Below are 14,822 nucleotides of genomic sequence, written 5' to 3' on the forward strand. Positions count from 1 at the left end.
GTGAAGGCATCTTAGTGTGGGTAGAGCCAAAAAAACACTGTGCAACCCTGGTTTCCATGGACACACTGTCAGGACTGTGTTGGTGGTTTTAATTATGGAATAGCATTTTATTTTCCCTTATGCTTAATTTATCCGTAAACATAGGAGGTGTCTTTCAGTATCAACAATAGTAACCTATTGCCTGTGTGTACTCATGCCTGTGTGTACTTATTTCCATGTGAGTATCTGACAGTAACATATACACTACCAGTCAAAAGTTTGGACACGCATACTCATTCAAGGGTTTTTCTTTATTTTTTACCATTTTCCACATTGTAGAATAATCAAATTGTAGACATCAAAACTATAAAATAACACATATGGAATCATGTAGTAACCAAAAACGTTTTCAACAAATCAAAATATATCCAAGTAGCCACCCTTTGCCTTGATGACAGCTTTGCACACCATTGGCATTCTCTCAACCAGCTTCACCTGGAATGCTTTTCTAACAATCTTGAAGGAGTTGCTGAGCACTTGTTGGCTGCTTTTTGTTCACTCTGCGGTCCAACTCATCCCAAACCATCTCAATTAAGTTGAGGCTGGGTGATTGTGGAGGCCAGGTCATCTGATGCAGCACTCCATCACTCTCCTGCTTGGTCAAATAGCCCTTACACAGCCTGAAGGTGTGCTGCGTCATTGTCCTGTTGAAAAACAAATAATAGTCCCACTAAGCGCAAACCAGGTGGGATGGCGTATAGCTGCAGAATGCTGTGGTAGACATGCTGGTTAGGTGTGCCTTGAATTCTAAATAAATCACAGACACTGTACCAGCAAAGCACCCCCACACCATCACACCTCCTCCTCCATGCTTTACAGTGGGAACCACACATGCTGAGGTCGTCCATTCACCTACTCTGCGTCTCACAAAGACACAGCAGTTGGAACCAAAAATCTCATATTTGGACTCATCCAACCAAAGGACAGATTTCCACCAGTCTAATGTCCATTGCTCGGGTTTCTTGGCCCAAGCAAATCTCTTATTCTTGTTGGTGTCCTTTAGTAGTGGTTTCTTTGCAGCAATTCGACAATGAAGCCCTGATTCACACAGTGAACAGTAAAAATAAAGAAAAACCCTTGAATGAGTAGGTGTGTCCAAACTGTTGACTGGTAGTGTATTACATGCCTTACATTCTGTGACACTGTGTGTCTCTTCCAGAACGATCATGAACGGCAACCTGCGCGGTATCCAGGCCAGAGCTTTCTCCCAGAACCCCCACCTGCGCTACATGTGAGTGATGTTACCTCTCTCTCTCTCTCTCTCTCTCTCTCTCTCGCTCTCTAGGAGTCTGTTACTGTTAAACACAGATGAGAATATACAGTACATCACATCCCCTCTTCGTGTGGATTCTCCCCCTCAATTACCTTTGGCGGACGGCTTTGTTCACAGTTCACCTCCCTCTGACTCTCCCTCTTACTGACTGATCTTCCTTTGACAGCGAGATCTTCAAATTGACTAGGCCACATATTAACCAAGGCATGTGGAGTTTAGTTAAGTTTAGCACAAGCTAGAGACCATCACCACAGCCATTTCTACTGAATAGGCAGGCGTCCCATTTCACATGGGGCCCACAAACCACTCAATTGCAGTCCCTGTCCCATTCCAGGCATACAGTATCCTAACATACATAATTCACCCCTTCTCTACAGGAAGTAGTGTGCTCCCGCTGCAATGATATCCTAGTCCCAGGCTGCGTTTCAAATAGCACCCTATTCCCTTTATAGTGCTCTTCTTTTGACCATGGCCCTGGTTAAAATAAGTGTACTATAAAGGGAATAGGGTGCCATTTGGGACTCAGCCCCAGTTCAGCTAAAGTACAATGCCTGGGCTGCTTCACACACGGCTGAACACAGTTCCACCATGTAATGGTTGCTGTGTCTGTTCATAATGTATATATGTGGTTTGTAAGCTAGGCTGGGCCTCCAAGCAGATGCATTTATTCCATTCTATCTTTCAATATGTATACACTCCTCACTAGCTGTGTACATATTCAGAATGAACCCAATTTCAGGTTGGTGAAAAGTGCAGTGGTTTGTGTTAAGAGTGAGGGAAGGGGAGGTGGTTTGGGGACTATATGCATGGGCTGAGTGGCACCGCTAGCGAAGTGTTGTTGATTTCCATAATAAAGGTGAGACTTCTTGAGTGTGACAGCGCTGTTATTTCCCAATTTTCCCAGAGTAAACAGTGAGGAAGAAATTGAATAGCAGTCTACTACCTGGAGTCACCAGTCTGTAATCTCAGCTGTCAATCACACACTTCAGTTCAGCAGTCCCATGTCTTTTGAGGTATTCATCACTGTTCTTGTGTATGTTTGTTCGTATATATGTATGTACATTTTCGTGTGAGTGGGTACACATGAAAGTTAATGAGTGTGGGGGAAAACAGTAAGAAAACTGTGTGTGTGTGTGTGTGTGTGTGTGTGTGTGTGTGTGTGTGTGTGTGTGTGTGTGTGTGTGTGTGTGTGTGTGAGTGTGTCTGTGTGTGAAAGAGAGAGTGTGCGTGAGTGTGTGCGTGCGTGCGTGCATCTCTTTATCGTCTTTTACAAGATTCAGTGAAGCTGGCCTTGACTAGAATGCGTAACAGTGTCCCGTGCAGTGTAACTGTGAGAGACAGAGTGCTGGAGTCGACTCCATCATCTCTTCATGTGATAACGGGAAGGACAGTCATTAAAATACCCACCTTTCACTGTCCACTGTCTCAAACAGAGCAGATGGACATGCTAATGGTCTCTCATTATAAAGGATGATAGGATGATGGCTGAAGAAGGCCACACACGCGCTATACTGTACACGTCTACCTCTGGAGCTGCAAGGACTCGGGTTATAGAGCTGGAGGTTCTAGAGAGTCATCTATGCACCTTAGATCTATGCACCCTGTTATAGAGAGGGAAGTGTTTTATTACAGCTCTCCTTGTGCTTAGTGGACAATGTCTTTCACGCTGCGCTGGGTTTTATGTAGAGAAATCCTCTAGATTTCCAGAGCGGTCATTCACATCACGGTCATATGGGCCAGCCCAGGAGCAGTGTGGGAGCAGGCTCCCTATGCTTTGTGTCACAAGCATTCCATCTAAATTAGTCCATAAATCAGCTCTGTGCTTGCCTGGCTACCCAGACTCCTTGCTCCAGCCAAATGCCACACCACGCCCACGGCTGTTAGTTTCTTCTCCGCAATGAGTCTGGATCTGAATACCTCCCCGACCCTTCACCGAATGTGAACACATTTGGGGCTGTCTTTGATACGATCCAATCACTGATGACTTTGTTTTGTACAATGCTCCTTGTGCCCCTCCTCACAACGAACGACTTCAATGATGGCAGTCTCAGTACTAAATATGCAGCGAGCGGCAGAGCAGTGGAAGAATTTAGTGTGAGTCGTCAGGCTAGCTCAGTGCAGCAGGGCCTCAGCTCAACAGGAGAATAAATAGCTAACTCCTGGCAGGCTGGGAATGATACAGATATATTCTATCGTGGGCTTGAGAAATGTACAGTAAATTATCCATCATTTCATTTGAGCTATATGTTATTTAAGTTATTGTATTGGGTTTAAATCCAATTCGATCAATTGGATTTCACCATGCAATTCTATATTATATATATTTTGTATTACTATTTGTTTTCTCTTGGACCTGAATGTTCTTTGACCCACAGTGCATTGCTATAAACAGTGCTTGACTTGGGCAGGAGCTCACCGGAGATGAGTAACGGCACCTCTTAATGTTCTACTGCTTCTGTTCCTCTTATAGAATACAAGTATTGTGGAGTTCCTGCACTTAAATACAAACAGTACCGGCACCCAAAATGAGTACAGTACCAGCACCTATCTCAGTCCGAGGTCAAACACTGGTTGTAAACACATACAGATATTTCCACTATCAGTTGTTTATTCAAGACCTTTATCCTGAAATGGATGGAAATGAGCTCTCAACTGTTCTAGACAAAAGACAATGGAATCAATACCAAAGCTCTCTGCGTTTGAACTTACATTGCCCAACCTGTTTTTGAAGTCTAAGGTTAATTTCTTTTGTCTCCTGCTATGTGTGGCAGAATGTAAGGTTGCTGTCTGGATTTCTTCAGGTCCATCTTTTTTATCCCTTGATATGAGAGGACAACCAATATGCAGTATCTTGAGGGATCGTTGTCAGGGGGAAGTTGTAAAGGTTATTCCCTCCAGTAGTGGAGGAGGGAGACCAAAAAGTCACTCTCATTAAATCTTCTCAACCCTATGCCGTGTGTCTTCACACTGAAATGTCACTTACACAGTGACTTCCAGGAATGAACCCCCCCCCACCAGCCCACACAGGGCATTCTCTCGCTATCTCTCTTTCTGTCTCTCTTTCTCTCTCTCGCACTCTCTCTCTATCTCTCTCTTTGATGAGAGCCTACAGGGAGGAGGTCAGAGACTTAGCAGTGTGGTGCCAGGTCAACAACCTCTCCCTCAACATCAGTAAAACCAAGGAGCTGATCGTGGACTATAGGAGAAAAGAGGGGAGAGTACGCCCCTATCCACATCGACGGTGCTGTAGTGGAGCGTGTCGAGAGCTTCAAGTTCCTTGGCGTCAACATCACTAAGGACTTAACATGGTCCACACAGTCGTGAAGAGGACACGGTAGTGCCTCTTTCCCCTCAGGAGGCTGAAAAGATTTGGCATGGGCCCTCGGATCCTCAAAAATTTCTACAGATGCACCATCGAGATCATCTTGACTGGCTGCATCACTGCTTGGTATGGCAAATTCCCTGTCCTGAAAAACGCTACAGAGGGTGATGTGGACTGCCCAGTACATCACTGGGGCTGAGCTCCTTGCCATCCAGGACCTCTATACCAGGCGGTGTCAGAGGAAGGCCCGAAAAATTGCCAAAGACTCCAGCCACCCAAGCCACTGTTCACTCCGCTAATGTCCTACAAATGGTACTGGAGAATTAGCTTTCAGACCAACATGCGCCGAGACAGCTTCTACCCCCAAGCTGCTAAATAGCCATAAGACTGCTAAATAGTTAATTACCGTAAATTCTGGACTATAAGCCGCAACTTTTTTCCCAGGCTTTGAACCTCGCAGCTTAAACAATGACGCGGCTAATATATGGATTTTTCCCGCTTACATTTTTTTTTGCTCCAAAAAAACACATTCTGTGACGTGCTCAGTTTTTTGCCGGCATGAAGCTTTCATTAGACCAATGAAATTGCCGAATGGGTTAAGGTCAAACAACTTTTTTGTTTACTGTTTAGATTAAATCGAGCGCTCTCAAACTTCCCATCATTCTGATTACGGTAGTCATTTTGTCACCCTCATCATGGCAAAGATACGGAGAAATACATATGATGCAGCTTTCAAGTTGAAGGCGATTGATCTGGCTGTTGGAAAAGGAAATAGAGCTGCTGCACGGGAGCTTGGTCTTAATGAGTCGATGATAAGACGTTGGAAACAGCAGCGTGAGGAATTGACTCAATGCAAAAAGACAACTAAAGCTTACTGCTAATTTCTTATTTTTTGTTACAAGCCGTGTTTCGTTAAAGCCTATTTATTTTTGTTACAAGCCGTGTTTCGTTAAAGCCTGTGTAAAGTTCATTTGTTTCAATGTACCGGTAGGCACCTGCGGCTTATAGACATGTGCGGCTTATTTATGTTCAAAATAATAAAAAAAAATAATTCAGTGGGTGCGGCTTATACTCAGGTGCGCTTAATAGTCCGGAAATTACGGTAATGGTTTCCCGGACTATCGGCACTTGCACTGATCCTACACACACTCACTAGACTATATATGCACACTAAATAGTGTACACACTCACTCACACACACGACATTGACACTCCCACACAAAACCCACACACATGTAACACACACACACACATACCGACACAACACAAACACACACTCACACACGTACACACATACAGTATACACACATATACAGTGCCTTCGGAAAGTATTCAGACCAATTGATTTTTTCCACATTTCATTATGTTACAGCCTTATTCTAAAATGTATTAAATAGTTTTTCCTCATCAATCTACGCACAATACCCCATAACGACAAAGCAAAAACAGGTTTTTAGAAATCTTTGCTAATTTATATATTTTTTAAAAACGGAAATATCGCATTTACATAAGTATTCAGACCTTTTACTCAGTACTTTGTTGAAGCATATTTGGCAGTGATTACAGCATCGAGTCTTCTTGGGTATGACGTAACAAGCTTAGCACACCTGTATTTGGGGAGTTTCTCCCATTCCTCTCTGCAGATCCTCTCAAGCTCTGTCAGGTTGGATGGGGAGCGTAGCTGCACAGCTATTTTCAGGTCTCTGCAGAGACGTTCTATCGGGTTCAGGTTCAGGCTCTGGCTGTGCCACTCAAGGACATTCAGAGATGTGTCCCGAAGCCATTCCTGCGTTGTCTTTGCTGTGTGCTTAGGGTTGTCCTGTTGGAAGGTGACCCCAGTCTGAGGTCCTGAGCGCTCTGGAGCAGATTTTCATCAAGGGTCTCTCTGTACTTTGCTCCGTTCATCTTTGCCTCGATCCTGACTAGTCTCCCAGTCCCTGCCACTGAAAAACATCCCACAGCATGATGCTGCCACCACCATGCCTCACCGTAGGGATGGTGCCAGGTTTCCTCCAGACGTGACGCTTAGCATTCAGGCCAAAGAGTTCAATCTTGGTTTTATCAGACCAGAGAATCTTGTTTGCCATGGTCTGAGAGTCTTTACAGTGAGGGTAAAAAGTATTTGATCCCCTGCTGATTTTGTACATTTGCCCACTGACAAAGAAATGATCAGTCTATCATTTTAATGGTAGGTTTATTTGAACAGTGAGTGACAGAATAACAACAAAAAAATCCAGAAAAACGCATGTCAAAAATGTTATAAATTGATTTGCATTTTAATGAGGGAAATAAGTATTTGACCCCTCTGCAAAACATGACATAGTACTTGATGGCAAAACCCTTGTTGGCAATCACAGAGGTCAGACGTTTCTTGTAGTTGGCCACCAGGTTTGCACACATCTCAGGAGGGATTTTGTCCCACTCCTCTTTGCAGATCTTCTCCAAGTCATTAAGGTTTCGAGGCTGACGTTTGGCAACTCGAACGTTCGGCTCCCTCCACAGATTTTCTATGGGATTAAGGTCTGGAGACTGGCTAGGCCACTCCAGCACCTTAATGTGCTTCTTCTTGAGCCACTCCTGTGTTGCCTTGGCCATGTGTTTTGGGTCATTGTCATGCTGGAATACCCATCCACGACCCATTTTCAATGCCCTGGCTGAGGGAAGGAGGTTCTCACCCAAGATTTGACGGTACATGGCCCCGTCCATCGTCCCTTTGTTGAGGTGAAGTTGTCTTGTCCCCTTAGCAGAAAAACACCCCCAAAGCATAATGTTTCCACCTCCATGTTTGACGGTGGGGATGGTGTTCTTGGGGTCATAGGCAGCATTCCTCCTCCTCCAAACATGGCGAGTTGAGTTGATGCCAAAGAGCTCCATTTTGGTCTCATCTGACCACAACACTTTCACCCAGTTGTCCTCTGAATCATTCAGATGTTCATTGCCAAACTTCAGACGGGCGTGTTTATGTGCTTTCTTGAGCAGGGGGACCTTGCGGGCACTGCAGGATTTCAGTCCTTCACGGCGTAGTGTGTTACCAATTGTTTTCTTGGTGACTATGGTCCCAGCTGCCTTGATATCATTGACAAGATCATCCCGTGTAGTTATGGGCTGATTCCTCACCGTTCTCATGATCATTGCAACTCCACGAGGTGAGATCTTGTATGGAGCCCCAGGCCGAGGGAGATTGACAGTTCTTTTGTGTTTCTTCCATTTGCAAATAATCGCACCAACTGTTGTCACCTTCTCACCAAACTGCTTGGCGATGGTCTTGTAGCCCATTCCAGCCTTGTGTAGGTCTACAATCTTGTCCCTGACATCCTTGGAGAGCTCTTTGGTCTTGGCCATGGTGGAGAGTTTGAAATCTGATTGATTGATTGCTTCTGTGGACAGGTGTCTTTTATACAGGTAACAAGCTGAGATTAGGAGCACTCCATTTAAGAGTGTGCTCCTAATCTCAGCTCGTTACCTATATAAAAGACACTTGGGAGCCAGAAATCTTTCTGATTGAGAGGGGGTCAAATACTTTTTTCCCTCATTAAAATGCAAATCAATTTATAACATTTTTGACATGCGTTTTTCTGGATTTTTTTGTTGTTATTCTGTCTCTCACTGTTCAAATAAACCTACCATTAAAATTATAGACCGATCATTTTTTTGTCAGTTGGCAAACCTACAAAATCAGCAGGGGATCAAATACTTTTTCCCCCTCACTGTAGGTGCCTTTTGGCAAACTGCATGCGGGCTGTCATGTGCCTTTTACTAAGGAGTGGCTTCTATCTGGCCACTCTACCATAAAGGCCTGATTGGTGGAGGGCTGCAGAGATGGTTGTCCTTCTGGAAGGTTCTCCCATTTCCACAGAGGAACTCTAGAGCTCTGTTAGAGCATAGCGTTCTTGGTCACCTCCCTGACCAAGGCCCTTCTCCCCTGATTGTTCAATTTGGCCAGGCGACCAGCTCTAGTGAGAGTTTTGGTGGTTTCAGACTTCTTCCATTTAAGAATGATGGAGGCCACTATGTTCTCGGGGACCTTTAATGCTGCAGAAATGTTTTGGTACCCTTCCCCAGATCTTTGCCTCGACACAATCCTGTCTCGGAGCTCTATAGACAATTCCTTCGACCTCATGGCTAAGTTTTTGCTCTGACATGCACTGTCAACCGTGGGACCTTATATAGACAGGTGTGTGCCTTTCCAAATCATGTCCAATAAATTGAATTTACCACAGGTGAACTCCAAGTTGTGAAACATCTCAAGAATGATCAATGGAAACAGGATGCACCTGAGCTCAATTTCTAGTCTCATAGCAAAGGGTCTGAATACTTAAGTAAATAAGTTATTTCTATTTGTTTTTTTAGAAATGTGCAAAAATACAAAAAATAAACTATTTTGCTTTGTCGTTATCGGGTATTGGTTATGGAGGATTTGTATTTTTTAACCCAATCTAGAATAAGGCTGTAACGTAACAAAATGTGGAAAAAGTCAAGGGGTCTCAATACTTTCCCGAAGGCACTGGTACTGGTACTTCCTGTATATAGCTCCACATTGATCTGGTACTGGTACTTCCTGTATACAGCTCACATTGATCTGGTACTGGTACTTCCTGTATATAGCTCCACATTGATCTGGTACTGGTACTCCCTGTATATAGCTCCACATTGATCTGGTACTGGTACTCCCTGTATATAGCTCCACATTGATCTGGTACTGGTACATCCTGTATATAGCTCCACATTGATCTGGTACTGGTACATCCTGTATATAGCTCCACATTGATCTGGTACTGGTACATCCTGTATATAGCTCCACATTGATCTGGTACTGGTACTCCCTGTATATAGCTCCACATTGATCTGGTACTGGTACTTCCTGTATATAGCTCCACATTGATCTGGTACTGGTACTTCCTGTATATAGCGCCATTCTTATGTATTTTATTTCATTCCTCTTGTTACAATTTTTTCTTTTTACAATTATTTTTAAACTCTGCATCGTTGGGAAGGGCTCATAAGAAAGCATTTCACGGTAGTCTACACACGTTGTATTCAGCGCATGTGACAATAATATATATATATTTTTTTTATCTCTATCTATCTCTTCTTCCTGCTTTTGCCATGGTCCTTGTTGCAATGGCTTCTTATCTATTTTTCTACTTTGTCCCCCCCCCCCCCCCCCCCGTTTAAGAACCCTCCTCAGCTGCTGAAATGACATTGTTTATTATTCATGCCGGGCGTTGATATAGCCGATGCCTACAATCAGTATGCTTCTCACGGGAAAGAGAGAGGGAGAGGGCCAGAAAAAGTCCACCTCCGCTGTGTGACTGTCCCACTGAATCTGTCCCTCTCTGCAGAATGAGGGATCTCTTTGACAACCCCTTGAGTCAGTCACCCAGCTTTCCTTGACCTGTCTGTCCTAGTACTGTTCCTGTACACACATATGTACACCACAGCTGTCTGTTTCGTCTTGATGTGCAGCCCTGTGACAACATGAACTGTGACTGTTAGCTGGGAATCCCATCAATCTAATCGGCTCCTACAGATGTAGAATCTTAATTTGATAACGCTGTTGCAGGAGAAAATTCCTGTATGCAGGAAATGTTCAACTTGTTGTGTATTTGAGATTTAAAATGGCTTCTGAAGTCTTTCATTTACACTGAAATTTCAGATTTGATTTTCCCTTTCGAAAAATATATCAACCCCTACCAAAAATGTCCATTGACTATAATCCACATAATAATTCACATTTCCTGTTGCTGCAGGATTCCTTTCCTGCTGTAGAAAACTGTCTCGAATAAAGATCCCACATCTGTAGCAAGGCACCAGAATATGGTTCATAATGTTCCACTATATAAAGGAGTGTATGTGATGCCACAGTCTTAACAGTTTTGAATTTATGGAGGTATTTGCACCTTAAATTATAAAGTGTGTGTGAGTGTGTCTACTGATAATACTGTGCACACTGTGCAATCTATGCATCTATGCTTACAGAGCAAATACCATGCAAATGTTGGCAAACCACATCATATGAAATGTGTTGTGTGATATCACTGGTACTGAATACAACAGTTATTTATTAACATAAGAACAGATTTGAATCATTCCACATTTACACTATATAGCAGAACCATACAAAGAGACACAAACACCAGTGGCGGTTGGTGCCATTTAAGATGAGGGAGGATGATTTTGTTTTTAAATGAGCATGGCCTTTTCTATTACAGCATATTGGATGACTGTCATTCATATTCCATTCACCCAGCTCAATATAACATCGATAGGTTAAGGCTACTACATGATACTCAAATGTTCCCTGTACCCATCATGATGTTACCACAACCTGGCCTACGAATAAACTTTTACAACGTAGGTGCACAGGTTGAGAGAAATATTTGAGTAATCAAGGTGACAGACAGTGACACATTCAATACCGTCTTGCACACTCTTGTCTGCATCTAGCTGATCTAGGGTGTGTAATCATTAGGGTAACAGTTGCAAACTAAAGTTTCTGTTGGACAAATTCAGGTCTTTTCATCTCCGTATTGTTCCTTTTGCTTCCGATTAAGAAAAGATTTTCAACAGAATCAGCAGAATGAATACACCCCTGATCACTTGCAAACCCAGTTCACTTTCATAGCAGCCACATACAAACAGCATAATCACTTTGATTGTTGTATAATTCCTTATCGCATCTACACACTCTCCTTCTCTCACCTTTTCCCTTTACTTGTGGACTCCAGGCGAAAAAACCTTTCCAAGCCAAACATCATACCATAACCGCTAACCGCTACACACAGCCTACATCGCTGTCACCATATTAGCTCATTTCATAGTCAACATAGCTACTAGAACTAATGCGTTAGTAAACACTCAACAATCATGCAGTAAAGTGTAAAGCAAGCAGTTTACCAGTTTACTTTCCTCCTCTGAGGAGCCTCTAGTGACACACACACAGGCACAAATACAGTTGGTGCCCTACTTCAGTCTCTAACCAATGTTTAGGGGAAATAGCTCTTGGTTGCCTCCCCTAATTGACATTTATCGCCCAGTGATTTTCTTGAAATATTGTTGCAAGGACACTTATTACTCAATAATCACCTTGCAATTCTCCAAAGATTGCTTTTTATCACCACTGTCTATAGGGCAGGGTTCCTCAACTGGTGGCCAGCGGGATGAATTTGGCCCACTGATGATTTTATTTTGCCCCAACTTTTCTGAGCCAAAAATACATTTTTTATTATTGGACTTTAAAGACTGTAAAAACACAAGAAAATCCGGCCCCCAGTGGTTTTAATTTTGGAAATCTGTTCCACAGTATTCCCACACTTGATATAAAGATGTGATTATATACAAATGTAGGCAGGGTTAGAAATTATAATGTTTTAGTCAAATATATGTGTGTTGGCTTCTTGCGGTCAATTTGCAGTCTACAAATTATTTGTAATTATGTTCCGGCCCCCTGACCATCCACTCAAGACAAAATCAGCATGTGTCTGAATCTAGTTGATGGTCTCTGGTCTAGGGGAAGCACATCTGAGATGGATATGCCCACTTTGAAATGCGTTGAGGCCAGAATCTAAATCATGAGATTGAGATTTATTTCATAATTCTGTCACGGTATCTGATGGCTGTGTTTCTAATTTGGCACCACAGGAATAAACATTTGAACATGTTCTATCATGGGTGATAAATGCATGATGTTTATGATTTGTAGGTTTTGAATATGGGCCATGGCTGTTTGATGTTTGGGGGTGGATCAGGCTGCTGTGTGTGTGTGTGTGTGTGTTTGGGTGGGTGGGTGGGTGTGTGTGTGTGTTCCCTTTGGAGTCACCATTGCACAAGATTAAAGAGTCATTAGGCTCCCACAGTACCCTACCGTACCACAGTCAAAGATCACAGTCTCATAACCCATGGTTATATATGGCTGTGAAAGCCTGGGGACCAACCACTAGGTAATTCATGCCAAGAATTGATATAGAGTGGAATGAAATGGAAACAGCATCTGTACAGTCTGTACATTTTACTTACTTGTCTCTTGAACACTGGGGCGTATTTCTTTCTGTCACTCTTTCTGTCTCGTCTTCTCTCTGTTCGCTCTGTCTTACTCTCTCCCCCTCTCTTTCTCTGAACAAATCTCCTTGCGTCTGCTGTCACCCGTGTGCTCTTTTACCACAGGGGTGATCACAGCAGGAACCTCTCACGTGGGACGACTTGGCAGGGCACAGGAGTTGAGCTGAAAATGAATTTGACTTTATCACACTCTCCCCATTGTGCCTCATCGCCATGTATAACTAAAACGCTATGATCTTTCTTTAAGGAGGGGTGATAGAACGTTTAAGGCTGTAATTGGCTTTTTATGTGAGGCCTGGCGTTATTGTTCAACGGTAATCAGTGTCTGTGAACTCTCTCCACGGCTCGTTCTCAGACAAGGCCACACTATTACAGAGGGAGAGTGAGCGGTGGATGGAGGGAGGGATGGAGAGGGGGATGGGAGTAGAAGAATGAAGTCGGGGGTGGAGGAAGAAATGCAGCTTAACGAAAGTAGCATCTTCTTCCGCCACTAGAGTTGATTAGATCAGGTGTGTTGGTGGATGTGTGTGTGTGTGTTTGTACACGTGAGTGTGTGTGTGTGTATGAGTGAGTATTGTATCTCTGGAGTGATGTGTCACTGCATTATCTTTCAGTTGGAGCAGTGGATCCTGATGCCTGTGTGGGCGGTTGCTCTAGAACGTTGGCGGTGTGCGTAGAGAAGGTTACTGAGTTCCCTTTGGCCATTTCTCACCTCACTCCCACGGCCCAAGCTGTTCTAGCCGTAGTGGTAGCTGTAGCCTGTAGTGAAGCGTGCTCTGTGCTGCTCCACAGGTGCCTGTTCTTCATGCGGGGGATGAGAGGGCCAGCCAGGGATAGTGGGATGAGTTGACAAGTCCCTTCTGACCACCCCAATAGTTTATGTTCAGATCACATCAGAGAGATCTGTACCGCAGCGAGAACAGCTTCCACTACTTAGTGCGGCCCCCGAAGAGGCGCTTATCAACTGTATGCAAGGACGCCTTTTTGTTGTCTTAGTAATGTTGCATTATCGCTCCAACCCCCTCTTGTCTCACATCTGGGTAGCAGAGGTTCTGTTGTCTTTACAACCTGTAGGTCTGATATCTGATTGGAGGTTAACTTTACAGTAATACTATTGGTCAACAACTTAGATTTTTTATCCAAGCAACTCAGGGTGTTTTCACACTTGGTCCCTTTCAGCCAATTTTTGTAAACTCAGTGCAGTTCGTTTCATTTTTTTGTGCAGGGTGAACACTCCAAAGGAACTCAGACCCCTCAAAAGAGCCCCCGAATCTAACCGAAACTGAGTTCGGTTCGCTTGAATTCTGCAATCTGGTTCCCTTTTTTAGGGTAATGTGAACACAAAGCTCCCCAAGTTGGCTTTTCATTATTCCCGCACCACACACTAGACTACAGCAACACCATTTCCCCTGCCGTAGTCCCTCACATTGGTGCCAGAAAAGAGAGAAAATGATGATGTGTAGGTTCGGGATTGTCAAGGATGCACAGACATTCTAAAATATTTTTGGAATTTTTAGTTTAGATTATTTGTTTTCAATATGTGATCTATAGGCTAAGAGAGTTTCATACGCTGTTTATTCTATTGTGGGGTTTGAATAGTGTGAGAAGATGACAACATATATTAAATTGTGTTTTTTTAAACAAAATAATGTCTTTGTTTTCATAATCTGTATATATTATCACCAAAATATAGTGTTTAATCTTATAAATGTAGGATGAAACATAGCAACGGAGCACTTTCACATCGGTTCGGTGGATGCTAGCTTGTAACCCATCACATCAGGCTTTCGCAGCACTATTTTATCGGCACAATCAAAACCCTCCACTATTCTTAAATCATGAATGAATTACAAACTAGCTAGCTAGCTATTTTTCATCAAGCTACAATAGGCTATTCAATCAGACGATTTTCCCGTTTCCCCAATCAAAAAGTTAAACCCATCATACATAGTCACGACTGCCTACACCTTAGCTAGCTAGCTTAGCTTTCTACTGCATCAGTGGATTCCCGGGAGAGAGAAATCGCTCAATTTTTAAATAGTAATGTCGTGCTGCAAGCTGGTTCAGACGATCAGTGGAGTCAACTTATTGGCAACTCATTTTTTACCCTGAGTCGGAGAGTGTCTCCTT

General features: G+C 43.4%; 1 protein-coding gene across 7 annotated transcripts in view; it reads left to right on the plus strand.

The window, feature by feature from the left end:
- The window catches only part of ntrk3a (neurotrophic tyrosine kinase, receptor, type 3a), a 254,558-nt gene that overhangs the window by 37,014 nt on the left and 202,722 nt on the right, over positions 1-14,822 (plus strand). For all 7 annotated transcript variants that reach the window (XM_029757958.1, XM_029757959.1, XM_029757961.1 and 4 more), the window contains exon 3: positions 1,199-1,270. In XM_029757958.1, the coding sequence (XP_029613818.1) occupies positions 1,199-1,270 (72 nt within the window). The remainder of the gene's footprint in view (positions 1-1,198; positions 1,271-14,822) is intronic.

This window comes from Salmo trutta, chromosome 7 (genome assembly GCF_901001165.1).
Source record: "Salmo trutta chromosome 7, fSalTru1.1, whole genome shotgun sequence".
In the NCBI taxonomy this organism is placed as follows: Eukaryota; Metazoa; Chordata; class Actinopteri; order Salmoniformes; family Salmonidae; genus Salmo; species Salmo trutta.